We start from the raw sequence: 20,346 nt of genomic DNA on the forward strand, positions 1-20,346 counted from the left end.
ATCTGACAGCAAAAATATCAACTAGGCTAGATCATCCTCACCCATTTCACCCACTGAGGGTGAGGAAGGAGATTCAGTGGTTCTTCCCATTAATGTACCCAGGTACAGCAAAGGGAAGATGAACTCTTGGTATTCTCTGGAGGTAGGCTCTGTAATGTGCCCATTATTTTCCATGTTACCCATAAACACACCAGGGTAATGAGGTTCACCAATTCCTACTTTTTCAGTCTCCAGAATAAATCATTCTGTCTTCTAGCCTGATCATCTCTATAAAACAAATTTTACCTTTTGAGGCATCTGAGGAGAGGTTTCCATTTATAGTCAAAGGCAATATTAACATAGTATCATAAGCATGATTCCTCCAAGTAGCAGTCACTGTACAATACCTTGACTAACTACCTTGAATGTTATTGGTGGTTGTTGTTATTTTCATATCTTATGTTCTTTAGACCCATGTGTATGTTACTTCAAACCTTAATAAAATTCTGCAGGATACTGCAAGAAACACTGGAGGTTCTTAGCATCAGGACATATTATATTTTGATCTGCCTTTCTCTTGACCAAAGGACTACATGCTGAATCACAAAATTAAACTTTGTTTTGTACATTTGTTGTCTTCTTCAGGAGTGTGGCTTTCAAAAGCAAACAGATCTATGAAAACATAATTAATGCTACCACCCTGGGAAAATCTCCGTCTTTATATTATACTTCATAGTTTACAAACACACCCACCCACCTTCTCCTGTGGAACTCAAAAATGCTTTATGTTAAGCCAGTAACCGTCCTTTCTATTTTCTCAACCTCCGTAATATGTTCATGCTGCATGTGATACTTTGCTGAACTATTTGCTGTTTACTTTGAATACTTATGCTTTGAATACTTCTGTAAGCATAGATTTGTATCTGTCTAGGTAGCTAAATTTCTGGTGAGTGACCCTCAGTCCATATTGTTTTCTGCTTTCTTTCTAGAGCCTGTGCCAGCCCACAGAGACTGGCAGAATGACATGGACAGCAGCCCACAAGAACATCACTCCCTAGGGACCAGTCGACTGCTGTATCACATTACAGATGGAGACAATCCTCTTTTGTCACCACGCTGCTCTATCTTTAGCCAAAGCCAGAGATTTAATCTGGACACAGAGTCTGCCCCTTCTCCACCAAGTGCTCAACCTTTCATGATGTAAGAAAACATATTTTAATTCTTAGAGATTTTAAATCATTTTTGTACAATCCGCGATCTTTGACTCTTCATGTTTTTTCAATTAGTGTTATGTCATAAACAAGAAATTTTCATGTTGCAGCATATTTTGACATGGTTAATTTGCAATACCAGAAATAGGATCTAGCATTTTTTTCAGTAATAACAGAGTACAATATTGTTTGAAGTCTTTGTTAATTATAGTTAGCAAGGACAGTTTTAAATGTTAGTTAATTATTACTCTGATGAGTGAACATAAGATAGAGAGGGCTAACAAGTTATAATACTAAAAATTTCAGCTGTAATAGAACTATAGCTTGAGCCAATCACTAGCTATGAGTGTCATAGAACATATGAACAGTCCATATATGTGATCTCCAGAACCCAAGCTGTGAGTTTCAGACAGAAAACCATCTTTCTTAAAATCTTATATACATAGCTGTCAACTATGAATATGCATATGAATAATAATCAGATCTATTGATTTTCAACTGTAAAAATCAGAAACTAAACTGCCTTCATAATGATAACGTTTATTCCCAGTAATAAAAAACTCCCTGAGCTTACTTTTACAAATCATGTTGTTACAGTCTCCTGTTACAGCTGGAAGATCTGTGAAGTAAGATGTGGGTGTTAAATGTAAATACTGGATGAGGTTGTAACCTACTGGATTAAACTTTTGAAAAATATTCAGAAATCCCACAATTAATTAAAAAAAAAAAGACAGCAAAAGACAGATGGTGAACTCATTAGTATACCCTAGGGGTACCTTCAAGCAAAAGCAATTATTTTATGCTTACTTTGTAAAACCAAACTATGTCTATCCTGTGGAAGAACCTAGCTGCAAATTCTGAAGTGCTAGGAAAGCGTTAAGTGTGCCTGAAACAAGTCATCGTCCATTATAGCCAGTTCTTTGATCCAGCTACTACGCTTTTGGCTTTTGCAGGCCAAGAAGCTCTTCTAGATGTAACTGTGAAGACTGCAAAGAGCCACAAACAGTAGCACAACTTACCAAGCATCTTCAGAGTCTGAAGAGAAAAATTAGGAAGTATGAAGAAAAGTTTGAGCAAGAAAAAAAATACCTGGTAAGATAGTAATTGAAAAGATAAGGGGAAATATGACAAAGGCAAGCAAGAATCCCAGTGTATTTAAACTTACGCAAAACAATAGGAAAAAGGGTATTTTTTTTTCAAAATTAAATAGGGAAATAATCCATGAGGGCATATCTTTTTATCATCTTTCAGTGTATGCAGTAGTTCTGAGACTCTTAATTTGCATTTTCTTTGGCTTCCCTTTGTTGCAAAATGTCCATCTTCTAGTTGTGTGAGAAGTATGAATCAGTGAAATACAGCTGATGGGCTTGTGAATCAAAACGATTCAAAAGATGAAAAGCTCCTGTAAACCTCCAAAGCACAGGGCTCAAGAGAAGCTGATGGCAGAAATTAGAGAAATAAAAATTGTGGTGTGTTGCTGGTGGTGGGTTGTCTGAGGTCAATGGTGTGCTCTGTGCAGTGTATGCAAGATCATCGCTCATATCGAGCAAGTCTGTGTAATCTGAATTGCGCAGTATAAACATACCAAAACATCCGTGATGCTAAGGATGTGTACACTATGAAACAGGGGAGTTTGTGATATTTTGTGACTACATTAAAATGAAAGTTCAGTAAATTATATATTATCTTGTAATCTCATCAATGACTGCAAACTTAAAACATACGTTTGTGAATTGTACTGCCCTATGGTCATCATATACTCTTAGGAGCAAAATTTCATACTTCAACAGTAATCACACTGTGACCAGAAAAGAATTTATTTCAGAGGTTTAATTTTGAAAAACTGTTTTGCTATTTTAAATATCAGAGTTCTGAAGATCCAGTGTGAATTCATTTTAACTTGGAGGCAATTTCTAAATGCAAAGAAAGAACTGATATACAAAGGTTTGTTGCTTTTGAAATCACTCTGTTGCGCAGGATTTTTTCATTTGATTAGTTAAGCAGTTCAGTTGAAATGTTTAAAGTGCTGTTTCCCAAGAGAATCCCTGTCCTAAAGCAGTAAGGGCTTATCCCTGCAAGAGGCAGAGTGCTTCGGTTACCGTCCTGGAAATCACTTAGGAATATGACTTACATTAGGTATTTGATCAGTCCTTTTGAAGTTGCTGAGATTACTTATCCAGTTAGTCAAGGACTTAAATGTTTTTTTGGGGGTCACAGCCAAAATATTCAGATCCATGTAGCACTGTGCCACAATGGAGAGAGATAAGGCATGATAAATTAGTACCATGATCAAGCCAAATGCTCTGCATGACACTATGATATAGTGCGGTTGCAACTACAGACATTTTTTAGCACACTGTGTATGGATAGGTTTTTATCTGTTTGATTGTATAACCATCAATTCCTTCTTTTTTTTATTCTTCCTTTTTCTTTACATTCAGCCTTCACATGGTGACAAGACTTCCAATCCTGAAGTTCTGAAATGGATGAATGATTTGGCCAAAGGTCGTAAGCAGCTCAAAGGTACATAGCAGCATGTCGATTCACTTTATTGCTGAAGCTTTTGGAACTATGAGTGTACCTGGAATATTTTAGAGTTAGTTTTCTAACCTCAGTGCTCTGCTTGTTTTTCACTAATGCATGGCAATAAGTCTCCCAATGATAACAAAGGTATTAGGTGACATGACCTGCCTTGGTTCCTGAAAGGAGGGATTAAAATAAACCAGTTCAACCCTCGTAACAAGGCTAAAAAGGGGAAGGGGAAAAAGACACCATCTCTCCCTCATAACTAAACATTTATGCAAAAGGCGGTGTTAGTCTGAATATTTTTATGAGTCCCTGAAATACAGAACTACAAAGTTAAAAGTGTCTTCGTAATAGTACAAATGTAGGTGTAAAATGTTTCTTTAGGACTGAGGTTACACAACTCTAAAGCTTTTTTTTTTTTTTATCATAAAAATGGATCTTTCGCAGATACTAGGTTTGGTCTTGAGGGTCAAGTTTTGCCCTTGACTGTCTGCATACCACTCCATAAACATCTGTGGGTCTATCACATGCTTGGCCTCAGGGAGAATGTAGCCAGGACTGATTGATTTTTTTTTTTTTTTTTAGGGCTATTTATAATTTACTTAAATCGTTTTTCCCCATTATAAATGGATTCTCCCTACTAATTAAACTGTAGCATTATGCTTCATCTCTTGTTTTGGATATAGTTAAGAATGTAGATATAGAGGGTGTGATTGTTGTAAATAAGGAATTAGAAACTCATCTTTCAGTAAATTTCTTCTGGAAAGTTCTCCCTTAAATACTAGGCTATGTAATTACTAGATTTCTCCCCCCCCCCCTTGAACTTTGTGTTACAAATCCAGGAAGGGCAATTGAGAAGAACTGGCCAAACTACATAGTTAACTTTCTGAAAATTATCTCTGTGATTCAACCATTGCTTCAGCTAGCCAGGGGGTCTAGCCTTCATAGATCAGCCTCGCCTTCACACCCAAAATGCCTTGAGCCTGTAACAACTCTTGATTTTATTGCCCTGAATAATGACACTGCTTTTAAGTGAAGTGAGATTCATGAGGTTCATGAGACAGGTGCAACTGAAATGGAAAAGCACTCAAGTGCTTGTAGGTCCTTCTTCAAGTTTGTAAGGCTTGTCCATCCTTCCTAGCTCTATGAGTTTAGTTAAAATTAGTATTTTTCCCTGCAAACATGGCCGTATCCTCAGACTGTCACAGCTAAAAATTATGTTACTGTTTCTGCATGGATTTCAATAAATTTAATGCATTTGGAGCTATCAATCTCCTGCCTTGCCCAAGGTCCTTCACCAGCCAGGCATACTCTAGGAACAAAGCCTGGTTTTACAGGAGCTAATGCAGACCTTAATTCAATTTCCTTGTTGCTCTGTGCAGGTCCCTAGAGCTCCAGGGTCTTTGGCTTGGTGTCAAGCTAATATATTTACATATTTTATTGCATCCAGGCAGGTTGCTGACTGCGAAGATAGGACACACTGTAACCTATGTATCTTCTGCTGGGTTGCTCAGGTGCTCTTCTGCTGAGGAAAATCATTTAAGCAAAGTGGCTGATTTTCCTTGTGAGGACCAGCTCAGTAGCCTGGCTGGGATGGCAATGCAGCCTCTGGAAGGGAGGGTTATGGTTTAAATTGCACTAGAGAAGAGGGGGCTTGGTTTTGCAGACCTGGAGTACATGGCTCCAGCAGTTTGGCAGCTGGCATGGTGGGCTCTGTAGCGCAGCTTAGCCTCCCCAGCCCTTCCTAGGGGAGGGCCTTTGCTCTCCTCCTCACTTGTGCAGCAGCACAGGAAGGCAGGCAAGCACAGCTGGGGTGAGAGTGGGGCAGGTGGCTACGGAGACACTGCCTCTTGTCCTGGAAGGCATCTGTGAAGGACTGCATCCTTAGACAACAATCCCCACAGCAGGTTTGGACATGTTCTTACTTATCCAGACATCAGATCAATTGAGAGTGCATGGGTTTAGTGAGGAGAAGAGGGGGAGAGAGAGCTCTGCTTCCATATCCCACCCACACAAATCCTCCCACAAATACTTGCCAGTGCTGTTTGTCCTTTTAAGCCCCTTTCCTAACCTCACTCCCACTGAAATTCTGCACTGATTCCTACCCAGACCCCAGTCTTCAACCTGGTGTCTCTTCAGTCCTCACCCACGGTAACACCTTTTATGTCAAAGATGGGCTTGGAGGGAAAAGAGAAGTACATATGTGCGATAAGTTCCATTGGCCTGAACACCTCTCATCCCTTGACCATTGGATTTTGCTTTAACTAGGTAAAATATGTCACATGTTGAAGAGAAGCAGAGTTACTTTCCTGCACAACTGTGGTAGCATAATAATTGTATGCAAGAAGTAGGGATGTTTTTTTTCTTGTAGTGTCAAAGGAGACTTCTTTGCAAATATTTCTAAACTATTTACTTGCCAAGTAATTTGCCTTTCAGAGCTGAAACTCAGAATGTCGGAAGAGCAGGACTGTACTTCTAGAGTACCCCAAAGAAATGATCATTGTGAAAGTACTGGGACCTTTAAAGAGGCTGGGACACAGGAGGCCACAACCATGGAACCAGCTCCTTCAGTAGAAGAAACCATGGATAGCGTATTGAGACGATTAAAGGAGAAAAGACACCACTTTAACCTTCCTGAGACTATTAAGGTATTTAACAAGTATGGCTGTTTCTTTCAGAACTTTATCATCTGAGGCAGATGCTAATTAGGGCATAGCTGTCTCAGGGTATGCTGGTGGGTGTGCATGCTGTCTTCTGGCAATGCAATGCATTTTCTCTCTAACAAGTTGGGAGCGCTAGTGCAGTTTTCTGAAGTAACTTTTCTGTGAAAAGTTGCGCAGAAAAAGAGGTTCAGAAGCTTTTTTTCAAATAGTGCTAAGCGCTTTTTGCTCAGAGATGCATGTATAAAACTGTTTGCCAGGCAGTGCTGAAACTTACCTACTTGAGGCTGTGTGCGCAGGAAGCGCATATTCCAGTGTATTGAAGATGGTGACAGCAAAAGCAATCCTATCTTGAGTCCACAGAAACTGTGTGACTAAAAATGTTCCTGCAGTTATTTTGACAATAAAGGTCCCCTCTCACCTGAGAAATGCTGAAAGCCTCTGCCCAGTCGATAGCACTGCGCTAAGATTACATGGATAGCACAACCATCCAGACTGCTTTGCCCTTCTGATCTTGTACACTTACTTGTGCTGATACTGCCTCTGCTCTTCCACATTCTCAATTAGTCTTCTAAATTTAGGAGCAATATTCCATGAAACATGCTTACTTGGATGGGCAATTTATTTTTGTTTTTAAACTAGTACATATTTTAAGATTCTGCTGTGCCTTCACACTACTGGCACGTTATAGAGTCTGTCTGAAGCTGCTGTTCTGCAATACATATTGTCCATAAAAATACTTTTTTGGGGGGCTATTTTTGTTGACAAATGACGTTGCTATTCCTGATGCTATACAGCCAAGCCAGACAATAAATTCTGTCCTCAAAGGTACCTAAAATCTAAATGCTGACAGTAACATTCAGACTCCAGCTGATGAATGAAAAAGGGGAGGGGGTGAGGGGGACAGGGAGGAGTGAAGAACAACTAGATGCTAACCTATGTGAGAAATAAGAAATGATTCTGGGTGGATTTCAGTAGCAGAAAGTACCCAGCAGAGATAATTTTTGTTTTTGTTTCTATTCTTGGTTCTTAAACAACTAGTTACTGTATAAAAACTAGAACTGTGCATAATGATGCCATGCTTCTGAAATCTTGAGCTCTGCATACATGACTGACTTTTTAATTGTTTCTTTTTATTAACTACTTTTTAAAAAAACCTGAAATGGAAAAAGTGTTTCATAACCAGAACTCCTTTGTAAGAAAACAAAAGATGACAAAACCATGCTGTTCTGTAGATAGTCCTAAGATCCCAACAGTGCAGACTGTATGATAATATTTTCAGTTGTTAAATTTTTTTCATTATGCAAGGGGTGAGATCAGTTGACACCAAAACAGATGTCAGTGAGGAAATCGTGTCCAGAAAAACTCTCTTATAAGACAGTAAGTTGTGTGTGGGTCTCTGTCCCACTCATTTTTCGATTAATTGAACTTCTCCTGATTTCCCAAGAGAGAACTTCCTAAATCTGTGCAATGGCAGCACTGACTCGTAATATTCTCACAGAGAATTCTGTAATGTAAATGAAATGTTTGCACAAGTTAATATTTTCAAATATTTCTTTTAAAAGATCTTATTTGTTTTCTTCTTGTATTCTTGTAGAGACAACTTGTGTTGAAAGAACTATCTGTTTGTTAGCAAAGGTGTTTGATAATAGTTATATGAAACTGCTATGGAGCAGAGGCTTGAAAAGGAATAATATGAAGTCAAATTGATTTATTTCAAAATTATGAATTTTAGTAGATTCTTAAGTAACATTAAAAATGATTGGTTTTTTATTATGAGTCATGCTGGACTTTTGGCGGAGAAGAGGTTTATAGCACTGATGATGTGAAATGAATCAAGGACATCTGTTGGTTTCAGCAAAAATCAAAGGCTTCATTTCAGCTACATGCAACTTTAGTGTTACTGTAGATATCTTTTATGTGCAACATTTTATTTTGTATATAACATTTAGATCCTGTACCAGATTCTGAGCTAGATTAATAGTAAACTAATAGCAGTTAAGCGTTTATTTTTTCAAGATTTAGTTATTTTGGGCAAGGATAGTGTTTCCATAAAAGCCTGCCGAGTTCTCCCCAGAAGTACAACTGTGGAAAACCTCTAAGGCCCTGCTGAAATACAAATGAGAGAACGAGTGTCCTTAAGAGAGGTGCAGAGTAAGATCCTAAACCACCCAGTATGTCTAAAGAGTACAAACCACAAGATCTGAATATGAAATAGCAGAATGTGGTTTTCGGAACAAAACACCCCTCCCACAAAAAAGTCTGGGAGTAAAGTTATTGAATGGGAAGACTTAGAGAAAATTGGGGTTGGCCTGTGAATGATTCAGTGACCCAAAAAGGGATGGCCACCTGTTACACCTGTTACTTGTGCTGGGAGCTGGTGATTTATTTAACAGTTCACCTCATTTTTAGGTACAAGGTTTCAGAAAAAACAAAATATTAAGACCATGAATGTAGGAGTTCAGGAGCCAGAAGGCAAACAGACATAATTTGAATCAAATTACTCAAAAAACACCAAATCCCTGAAACCTAAACCAAAATCCCAACTCCTGACTTTTAAACCAATCCGAATGTTTAAAGGCTGGGGATGCAACTGCTGCCTCAGTCACAGCGAGGAGGGGAGCAGCCCTGCGGTGCTCAGCTGTGGTTCACCAGCCAATGCGGCCTTTCAGAGTGGGGCTACAGTCAGACTTGGCCTGACCCTCAGCTGAAGCAAATTGGCATCGTTGTATGGATGTTATGTCACTTGTTGCCTTCCTTTGAAATTTTTCTTACTGTAAGTGTGTTAAATGCTGCTTCGTAATGAGCCGCCACAGACCCCCAGGTGTCAGACTGAGTAGGCCCTGGGAACCCGGACTGACGGCCTGCACGGAAACAAAGTGCTGCCTCTGAGAGTGAAAGGCCCCAGCCAGGCCCAGTCCTCGCTCTCCTATTGTCTGTCCTCACAGTTTGCATTTTCTGTCTGGAAAAACAACAGCGAGCTTACTAGGCATAAGCACTCAGGGAACATACTAGTGAGGAAGACAACTGTGTACAATACTTTATGTGCCTTTGTCCCAAGTTATGAAAACCAAACTACTACCTTTACATGTAGTCTCCTTTTTCTTTCTTTATATGCAACAAAAAACTTTTGCCTTACATTCAGTTTGAAGATTTGCAGTCTGTCCCCCAAGGCTTTTCTCAGACCTTTATGTATCTGTCCTCTCATTATTGACCTGTTTCAGTTCGTCTTTTCCTTGGCTGTGAAGCAGTGGTTTTATTTAATTAGCATTGAATTTCATGCTGCTGTATACAGCCTACAGTCCTAAGATGTCTCAGACAATCCTGTAGTTCGATTCCACCTGCCTTCTCCGATTTTGAAATTATCAGCCATTTCGAACTTAGCTGAATACAAACCCGTCTTGAGACTGCTAATAAAATGAGCTGATGAAATAGGCCCAAATACTAAACCCTCATGAGATTGTTTCTCATGTGTAAAATCAATATTAATGATCACTCCCTGTTTCCTCCTAACCATTCAGCTGCTCCAGGCTTAATAGTTTTTGAAAGAATTAACCTTGTATTAATTGCAGAACTAGCAATAAGTAAACCAATTAGCTACTTTATAATACTCCTACATTCTAGTTAGCAGCTCTCCTCTTAAGGTGAATGACAGACAATTTTGGAGTGGTTAATTCATGCAGACCTTTAAGGCAAAATGTGATTAGTGGTTCTGCACTGTTTTTGCATTTGGGCAGCAAACAAAAAAGGTTTTGCTCCTGCTGAAGTTAATAGCAAGGCATTCCTTTGATATTAGAAGAACATTACTTCTTCAGGGCTTGATACAGTTTCAAAAAGTAGAGGCTAATTATTAAAAATATTTCTCCAAGTAAGTTGTCAATAAAAACCCCTTGTCATTCTGCGGAAAGGCACCCCGGCCCGCCCCCCCCCCGCCCCCAACTCCATCATTCTTCACATTACGTCATTGTGGTGGCTGAGCTCTTCTCCAAACCTCCGAATGCTTGGCCCTAATTCATACAGATCTGTTGTGATCTGGCAGAGACTGTGGAAAATTACATTAGCTTCACGTGCTCCTTGCTGTTCCGACCCAGATGAAAATATGCAAGTGTCAGGAGCAGATCTTCTTGGAAAGAGGGGGAAAGGGAGAAGGGGAGAGAAATACCAGTTAAATAGTGCACTCCCTGCAGCAGACACCTATACATACATTGGTATATCACCAACACTGACAAATCGCATTGTTGAAAAATCAGCAATGGTACCAGTGATTCATATTGTGATTTTTGCACAGAAATAAACTGCTAGTGTTAGGTGTTCAGCCCAGCAGAGCAAGAACTGTGACTGAGGAAGAAAGCCCACCTCTGGTCCCACTGTTAGTAAAGGGCTGCAATTTCTGCAGCTTCCTTGTAGCAGTTCTACAGATGTGTACTGTCCAGCCGTAATTTCCTGCTGGTTGATCAGATTATTATTCCATTTCATTTTAGAGATAGCACCACTTTCTAGTATGCTCAGCATTTATGGGGTGTTAACCATGATATCACAATGATTGAATATTTAGGGATTTCATCCAGGTAAGGATGCAGTGTTCTGTCAGTAGCCTAATACCGCTTCCTGACTTCAAGCTTGTTAAATTGCTTTTGTAGCATAGGAATTTTGAAAGAAATCAAGGCAATCGAGTATTAGATCTTTATATAATGACATTAAGAAAAATAAGATTCCAGCCTTTCAGTATATTTTCGTTCATGCATCTTCTTCCAGAAGAAAGAGCACGCGTTCAGGCCACAAAGACTCCACTTTTTGGCCAGATAACACTTACTCTCTTCAGCAGAAGTATCTACCTCCTAGTTCTTATTGGCTTTGCATTAGGCTTTGAGAGGGTGACACGTACTTTGAGTCATTCAAAACTTCAGTCATGTAAATTTGGACTCTGTTCTTGCCAAGTCCATGCCAAGTCCCCATTGACCTCAGTGTGGACAGAAACAGAATTCATTATTAATGTTTATCTGGGGAGAACAGATTATTAAACAGATGATAGCTACCTATACCCTTGTCATGAAATCCTGACTCATAATCTTATAAATAACTTTTTTAAATAGGATATGACAAAAAAGCAAATGGCATTGGAAAAAATCAATCTTCAGAAATGTCTACTATATTTTGAGAGTATTCATGGACGACCTGTAAGTATACCATGGAAAGATAGGTAAATTAAAAATTATCTAACTTCTCTAACAAATATTTTTTGACTCATATATTAAATATATTTAGATGAATTTTACATGATTAACAAATTCAGTTATTTCAAACTAATCTTCAGGTATAAATATTATTGCCTGATACTGATGAATTTGGTTTATATTTTTAAAAGCAAAATAAAAAGGCAAGTTTCTAGTGGCCCTGCGTCTCTCTTTATGATTGGAAGTTGCAGGTTTTGATGATAAAGGTGGAGGATTACATATCCATAGCAGACTCGGCTCATGCATTCTGTAGCTGTGCTATGATGTATGAAAGGTTAGACTACTTAGCAGCTGAGGAAGGTTTATAGGCCACCAGCTGAGACATGAAATACAAAAATGGCACGACCTGTCATCTGTGTTTTCCTTTATTTCACAGCAGCAGTTAAAACTATTAATTAAAATCCTTTCAAGGGACATCACTGCTGAATGTAGGTACAAAACAAAAAATTGCCACCATTGGTGAGATGATGATTTGAAAATTCATCTATACACAACTAAGGAATTCCTGTTTGATGTCTTATGTCTGTATTCTTACAACTGTCTCTGTTTCTGGCTAGTAGTTGTTGTGGTAGAGGAAAAGGGGACTGGCAACAGCACATAACCAAAAATATGCCAGCTCTTAAAATTATCATGATCTGAATCTGATCTCTCTGCATATTGGATAAAATCATTTTTGTCCATCTTCTTTGGGCTTGGAATGAGAACTGAGGGATGGAGAGAATATATAGGGAGGGTATGAAGAAATTATATTTCCTAAGAAGGAGAACAAAAAAGAAGTTTGAGTTATTAGTGCTATCTAGAGGTAAAAGAGACTTGAAGATTCAGAGATAGAAAAGAGAATAATAGGGCATGCTTTCTAGCATGGGGTTCAGAAAGGGTGTTTCTTCTCAAGGTTGAAGCAGCTCTATAACCAGCTAAGAAAGAGGATGCTAACTGCATAAGGAAAGAGGTGATCAGTGATACTAAGCAGCCATGAGGGAATTCTAGGTCTGCCAAACAGCTCTGACTTCAGGTCACAGAAAGCTCAGGGACAGTCAAGAATTTAAAGCAGGGAAATTGAAGCTAGGCAAGAGTGTTACATCTTGTTTTGCTGTTGAAAATAAACAAGCAATCCGGAGATGCTCCACACAGTTACGGTTGCATACTCAAATAATTATGTAACTTAGAGAAGCAAATTTTAATCTTTTTATCTATATCGATGTATTTTCCTGAGGGAAAGGGGTGAAGAATCTGCATGCATCCTGGGTACCAAGAGCTGCTGGAGAGTGAGGCCAGCAAGGCCCAAGCACAGGCCCTATGCCCAGTTCAGAGCTGGAGGGGCCCAGGAAAGAGGGACCTGCTGGGGAAGCTCATGCAGTTTGTAAAAGCCGGGAGGTGATGACTTGGAGAAGGCAAATAGGCGACTGCCTGGGCAGAAGCACTCCGGTGACAGCAGCCAACAAAACAGGCCCCTCTCCGCTAGCAAAGAAATGTCCCAGTGCAGAATATGCATTTTCACAGTACTTGACTGTTGACTGCTGAAGCCTCAAGATTCCCTACTTTAGATGTTTGAACTAACAACCCATGACATGCTTTGTCATTTAACACATATCACACGTAGCATTATCAAAAGGTTAATCTGAATGGAGTGTACCGGGATTCCAAGAAAATAATCAGAAATTTAGGCTATTATGCAAAAACTATGGTGGTTTGTTTTGGATTTTTGGTTTTGTTTTTTTTCCTTTTTAGGCAAATAGCAAAATTCAGTCCTAGACAATGTCACAGTTATTGTAGAAACCTCCTTTGGGAGTACAGAAAGAGAACCCATCAGAAAAATGATCAAGTTGCTGCACATTCAGAGTATCATGAATACAGCAGCCTTGAAACACAGTCGAGAGTGCTGGTGACAGTGTTTGCCCTGCTGATGTATAGTATGGATGAGCACCATCTTTATCCAGACTTACCTGGGCAAAGTCATAGAGAGAGGGCTCTGACTAGGTTTAAAACAGAAAATGATCTATTCAGGGTTGTTTGGCATTCCTGGAGCTCTTATGTGTTGCAATCAAACAGCACATGAAGACTGGGGAAGAGAAGTGGACTAGCTGGGATAGGCAAACCCTGACGTTCTGCAGTGAAGCATGCCTCTAGAAGTAGTCCCTAACTACTCGATCAGCCAGACATATGTGGTGTCATCAACCTGCGTTTGTCTGCTATCACCCTTACTCCTGAAGACCAGGTATTTGTCTGTTTCTGAGCAACTCTGGACTATTGTCCATACTGTTATTCAGCCTGTGTCTCTTCAAACCTGCCATGTGCTCACTTATCTGAGCATGTATAGCTGGGCTTCGATGTAGTAGTGCAGTTGTTGCAGTGCCAAAAGGCAGTGAAATTGTACCCAGCGGGTGCTGATACGCAGGTAAGTTGAGGAGCAGAGGCTGATGGTGGTCTAGTTTGCAAATGACTCTATTTTGACATTTAATCCCTGAGGAACATGTTGTTTTTCTGGTTTTGGCGTTTTTTTTTTTTCTTGTGGGATTTGCTCTTTTTTTTTCCTTAATAAAGTCGGTCTACTGCAAAGCTAGTTGCCATAAGGTTTATTTTTGTATTTATAAATATTTGTGGCTGGATCAGGCTCTTAATACCTGATCTAAAGTAATATTCTTCTCCAAATCAATGCTTCTAGTGCTCATAAAAGAGCATGAACAAACTAAATGAGCAGATGGATAATTCCTGATCGTGGAAGGCAGTTCCAGGGAGGGATGCACAGAGCAATTCTGCACGGAGCCAGCTCACTCACTGAGGCTGTAAAGCTGTATTCTCAGTGGTCTCCATCCCACTGGGTCACTGAGTACATAAGCCCAGGCAGACTGTCACGTTACTGTAGTTAGCCTGTTGCCATTATTACAGTTAAGTAAGTGAGATATCAATGCAATACACAGTAGAAGCATATCTTAACTCTTACAACTGTATTAGCATCTTCAGAAAGAGAGAGAGAATAGTTTACCCTCTGCCTGGGCGGTGTGGCTCAAGGCAGTGAGGAATCCGCATTGGGTGTTTCCCATTCGAAAACAGATTGCCATTTTCCTTTTTAGAAATTTTATGGATTAAACTACAATTCCCATGGAATATCTGTGGAAGCAAAATACACATCAGGTCATACACTTCTACTATCTTGCTCAGCTTTACAGGAGCAAATGAGCTAGTTTAGTTATTTATTTAATTTTTATTTTTCATTTTGGAGGAGTATATTTTATTATGATTTCTCTCTAGGTAGCTAAGCAAGAAAAGAGTCTCATGAAACCTCTTTACGACAGATACAGAATTATCAAGAAACTTCTCGCAACTCCATCTTTGATCACAACAATTGTAAGTTGGAAAGAATACATATCCATTGTCAAGAAAACACACTAAATGCTGTGTTTGTTTTGACTCCGTATGTCAGTTTGGCAGCAATAGAACTACTGATATTTGAAGAACCTGCTCATTGGTTAAGAGGGTGTTGATATTTCAAATAGAGCAAATGGTCTGTAACATTCAACTTCTAAGCATGCCAGAGGTTGTAATGTACGGCAGCAGTTTCTGAGGCAATCACTTCAAATGACTGGGTAAGAGATCAAAGGCTGGCATTAGTTTTCTGTTATGGCTAACACATGCAACGCAGAATGAAACCTATCATCTCTTTCCACGGAGCACTATACTGTCACTATATTTATCTTCTGTATTTTGTTGACGATGCTTTTAGCAATCACGTAGCACATACATATAAATATCATTTGGCGCACTGTAATTAATAATATATCAACGTAATGTAACAGTACTGGTCTCACTGTGAGTAGAGGTAGTGGAATCTGGCTATTTGGAAGTTAATTAGCATGTATCTCAAAATATTAACCTAATAGTAATTGGGGCTGGGTTGATTTTAAAAATTATATGTATTATTGTCATGTTAGATGACAGTGGAGCTTTAGATTTCTTTGAAAAATCCCAGTGTAAATCTTTGTACACATGCACATGGATATTTTATTTAAAAATTTAACTGATGTTCCCTTGTGTTACTTACTTCTTAGGAGCTTTGCTCCGTGGAGTTTTTATGTTTAAGCCTTAGTTTCTAAAGCTCAACTTTTCTTCTGAGGATGAAGGAAGGTGAGGAAGACAGTGACATCACTCTACTTTGGTAGTTAACATTTGTAGCTGTAAAACTGTGGAATCTCTACCTCCAGCTCTTGTTACAGTCAGAATTTCTGGACATAATACAAACAGTAGATCGTATGTAAGAGGAGTACAAGTTCCAGCAAGACTGCACTATTTACATAAATACAGGATGTGCTTTAAATCTTTGCTACTTATAAAGGCTTTTGAGTAAACAGAAATAAATTGCTGGCTGGTGATACTCAGAAGCAGGGCCAACTTACTTCTGTCCTGTTTAGTCACAGTGGACAATACATAGTAACTCAGTGGGCCCCATGAGACCTCCCGTGAACAATCTCAGGTAGACCTGGGTAAAACTTTCAATATGTGTAATCTATTTCCATGAATACATCCAGGAAGTTAGATCCTAATTCTTTACATTGTCATCCTATTAATCGTTAGTATTGTAATGTCAACAACTAATTTAATAATGCTTTACATTTTACAAGCAGGAGGAGGAAGACTCAGATGAAGACCATTCTCAAAGCAGCCATGAGTTATCATCTGGTCCAATATCTTGCCTCCCTGTCGATGAGCACCTGTGTTACTCTCAGGAGGAGAGTGAGCCTGCGTATGTCTCACCTCTGGATGAAAAGAAAGTTTTCAGGCAAAAAACAGCCTTGTCTATGTCCAATTTACATGAGGCAACAATGTAAGTTCTATTTTTCTTTTCCTGAATGTTTTAAAATATTTCATGTAGCCTTTGTAAATGAAACATGAGCCATACTTATTGCATGGGAATATTCCATGCCAAAGAAGGGATTCAATGTTTTTGTATGGGAGAAAAGAAAGAGGCAAAAGATAGTTGTTTGGGCAGCATACCTGCAGTTTGAGCTATTTATGCAAACAACTTTGTGCCAAGTCCATGAAGAGAAAGGTGAAGGAATGTAAGCAGATAGGAGAAATAACTACATATACGAAGCGGTAGATATGACATAATAGCATAGTAAAGATATGCGGCCCTACCTATAATCGCTGCAAAATTTTTAGATCTCGAACTGCTTTTATGCTCTTACAAAACAGTCATAAAACAAAGCACAGTTTGGCAAAGCAGGATAGGCTGCTTCTGTGTATGTGTACTGGGATTGACTGTGCGAGTGATGTAAAAATGCCAGACCTGAGGCATACAAAGAGCAACAGGTGAGCTGAGTGAAAGATCACGCAATACATGGTCACATGGGAGGCCACTGAATGCGTGTAAAATCAGTTTCTTCCTTGCATAAGAATAGTTATTAGGGTCTGGATGCCTGGAAAACTTAACACCACCCTCCTACACTCCATTATAAAAGCAAAATAAAGCCCTCCCCCGATTTGCAGTTAAGAATTTCTTGAGACAACAAATCTCAAGATGCAAATAGGCTGTTATCACTCAGCCCTGAAAACTGTTGAAGACTATGCTTTCCAGGAACAGGTGTGTTCTCATAGCTTATGGGATGGTATCTTTTTCTTGTGTTTTGATTGGGAGTTCTTAGATGCATAAATGAAGTTGACTAGGCTCTACCGAAATTGAGAGTAAATAAAAATGTTTTGGGTTTGTATGTAACTTACTTAACTATGTGTGCAATAGTTTGCTTACAAATGCTGTGAATATATTTCTGTGCGTTTTGTTAATATGGGGGGAAAAAAAAAACAGCTGCATATGTCATAACAGCATTCTTTCTCTGCTTAAAAACCTTATTCTCCAACTATCAGTTAAAACATGGCCCCCAAAAAACTGTTGATTCTGGGTACTGCTAGCATTTCCGCCACATCACAGTAATATTTGGTAACAGCTGCTTTTAGGAGTAGGGCTGGGATGCTGATTTCATTAAGTCAGCAAAGCATTTCCTGTGAGATGCTGAGCCCCATCAACTCCATTAATTCCACACAGAATTAAGACCAGTAGCAAGATTCAATCCTGAAATCTTTGCCTCCCATGTTGTCTATAGGGTCTCTGCCTTCCCTTTATTGGAAGGGTGAGAATACTAGTAAAAGGGAAGGAGCACAAATGTTTGTGTGTGATGGTACAGCCAGTTATAGCCACAGTTGGAGGGATTTGGTGGAATGTCCCAGGGTACTGAGATCAGTGCCTGCCGTGGCCCATAGCAGCAGGCTGCTTATTACCCAAAGCCACAGCTTTTACAATGCTTCCAGGCATGTGGGGGTTTCATGTTCTTGTCTCTGTTTTACAGGCCCGTTCTGCTTGAACATCTCAGAGAAACAAGAGCAGATAAGAAAAGGCTCCGCAAAGCTCTGAGGGAGTTTGAGGAACAATTCTATAAACAGACAGGAAGGTAAATAACCAGCTCAACAAAAGCCCTCTCCTTCCCCACTTTGGGCTCCTATGCAGACATGTTTGTTTCTGGTAGGGTGGGTACTCTTAGGTAAGCAGGTCAAAGAAGCTGCAGCTGGGGACTGGAAGATGCCATGGAGGTGTATAGTCTCTGTGGAGATGTCCATCTCCCCGCTTAGTTCCTCTGGGATGTGGGCATCCCTGAGGGCAGTCTGGATCTAGGACGTGCCTGCAATGGGTATAAACCCCACCTCAGCACAGGATCTTTTCTGAGATGAAGTGGGGGGGGGGCTGCTAAAAAGATATAAACTTGCAGGGATTACACATGGCAGTTGGGCCATTTTTAAAAGACCAGATTTAAAAACAGAAGCCACAGTTTCTTTCACCCATAGATAAATACTGGTTGCTTTTCACCCTCTGTTTATCCTCCTCCCTTTATTTAGCAAACTTGTTTGCTGAAAACCGTGGATGCGCATGTAGTATTCTGGTAACAGTTTTCAAAACACTGTGTAATAACTTCTCTGCATATTTGAGAATGATGTAGTTATGCTTGCATAGCTGACAAGAAAGAAAATTACCTGGTATATGAAAAATCAGTATTTTAAATACTACCATAATTTAATTTCTGTCTATTAGCCCTTTTTGGTCTTGTCAAATTACCTTTAGTCACCTACAGTTAGAAAAAAAAAAATAATCCATCCCAATCCTCATTAGTTGTTGTAGAATAAATTTTAAAGACTGTTTCTCCTCTTACTCATGAAAGCGATGGCACTTTTATTTCCTTTTCATAGGAGTCCTCAAAAAGAAGATCGGGTGCCAATGGCCGAGGAATACTCCGAATACAAGCACACAAAGGCCAAAATCAGGCTCTTGGAGATTCTCATCAGTAAGCATGATATTTCCAAAACAATTTGAAGCGAACGCAGTGCCGTGATATAGTTCTCTAGCAAAAAAACCCAAGCAAACGAGTAATGAAAAAGAGAAAGTAATTTTACAGGTCTTGGTCTGCTGCACAATTATTTGACACACTGAGATTTTTTTGATGCACTTTACCAATTATTCTAGCTGGGATGAGAGAGGACAGCAATATGTAAGAATATTAAGCACGGGTGAGTGGACTATAGTATATTCTTTTCTTTTGAAAAAGCCTTGAAGTAAGTAAGTGCACTGTGAGAATGCTAGAAATTAAAAGGACACTGAAGTACTGTAGATCCTCAGTTTGACCTGCTCTTAATTTAAGAAGTGTGAGGAAATGCTCTCCAGGTTTTTAGAACATCTTAGTACATGATAATGTACCACACATTTCTTTCCAGAATTAACATGCACTATGATTAACTATTAATGTCAGTTCTCAATGTGCTGATTCACTAGATTAAAAGAAACATGAGCTTTAAATGATGGAAAAATTCATGAACACACTCTTTCAAGACAGAGTTGCCATTCAACTGCAGTAACTTCAAAGAAAGGTGCATACAAAGAACCAGTGCCAGGATTTGGTCTAAAATTCTGGGAGTAGAGCAAAGTGATGCTGCCTATGCAAAGAAAAAAAAAGGACAGAACATGCCTGCCAAATGGAACTATTGTTTTTTTAGAAATAAGAGAAAGTGTTTAGCAAAACAAAATAGAGTTTACTGGAAAGAGATAAAACAAATGTATTGGCTGCTGTCCTTTTCACCATGGTTCACAGGACCTGACTCACGGTACTTAAAATTCAGTAAATAGATCACCTACATGCTCATTTTTATTTCTGTATGAAAATTTGCACTTTATTTTGCCTGACGCTATAACATTGGCTTTTCTAACTACCAAAGCTCGTTTAGACGCATGCACTTTGTAAAATGTTGAAGTATTTCTTGTGTTATAAATTGCCACATATATATATTAAAAAAAAAAAAGACTAGATTATTGCATTATGCTAAGATATTTTGGATAGATAAAGTACATGGTATATAATTGAGTGTCACAGTTATCTGGTGAGGAACGCTAGACTTCTTGTTTACTTAAAATAGGATTATAAAAAAGATATTTTTCCATTGGAATTATGCATCTTAACTTTCAGAGCACCACACTTTGTAATATTAAGGAGATTTTTTTCACTATTTGTGTGAAAAGTGGACTATTAACAGAAGGCTTATCAGTGGGTTTTGTGCTAGAAATGAAAAGCAGCGATTCTGGGAAATACTTGGCCCAGACATAAAGGAAGGAAGAATAAAAAGAAAAGAAAAAAAAAAAAAGGGACTTGGAGAAGTTGAATCATGTTTAGCGTTTTGCTTTAACTGTCATTTTGTATTGACCTC

General features: G+C 39.0%; 1 protein-coding gene across 1 annotated transcript in view; it reads left to right on the forward strand.

Annotated features, from left to right (window-relative positions):
- Nucleotides 1–19,090, forward strand: part of FAM13C (family with sequence similarity 13 member C) — a 54,954-nt gene extending 35,864 nt beyond the window's left edge. Inside the window, exons 7-15 of the mRNA XM_059821074.1 lie at nucleotides 969–1,179; nucleotides 2,144–2,282; nucleotides 3,632–3,713; nucleotides 6,153–6,364; nucleotides 11,470–11,553; nucleotides 14,860–14,955; nucleotides 16,230–16,429; nucleotides 17,949–18,050; nucleotides 18,841–19,090. Coding sequence (XP_059677057.1) covers nucleotides 969–1,179; nucleotides 2,144–2,282; nucleotides 3,632–3,713; nucleotides 6,153–6,364; nucleotides 11,470–11,553; nucleotides 14,860–14,955; nucleotides 16,230–16,429; nucleotides 17,949–18,050; nucleotides 18,841–18,964 — 1,250 coding nt within the window. The 3' untranslated portion in view covers nucleotides 18,965–19,090. The remainder of the gene's footprint in view (nucleotides 1–968; nucleotides 1,180–2,143; nucleotides 2,283–3,631; nucleotides 3,714–6,152; nucleotides 6,365–11,469; nucleotides 11,554–14,859; nucleotides 14,956–16,229; nucleotides 16,430–17,948; nucleotides 18,051–18,840) is intronic.
- The last annotated feature ends 1,256 nt before the right edge of the window (nucleotides 19,091–20,346 follow it).

Source organism: Gavia stellata, chromosome 9 (assembly GCF_030936135.1).
Source record: "Gavia stellata isolate bGavSte3 chromosome 9, bGavSte3.hap2, whole genome shotgun sequence".
NCBI lineage: Eukaryota > Metazoa > Chordata > Aves > Gaviiformes > Gaviidae > Gavia > Gavia stellata.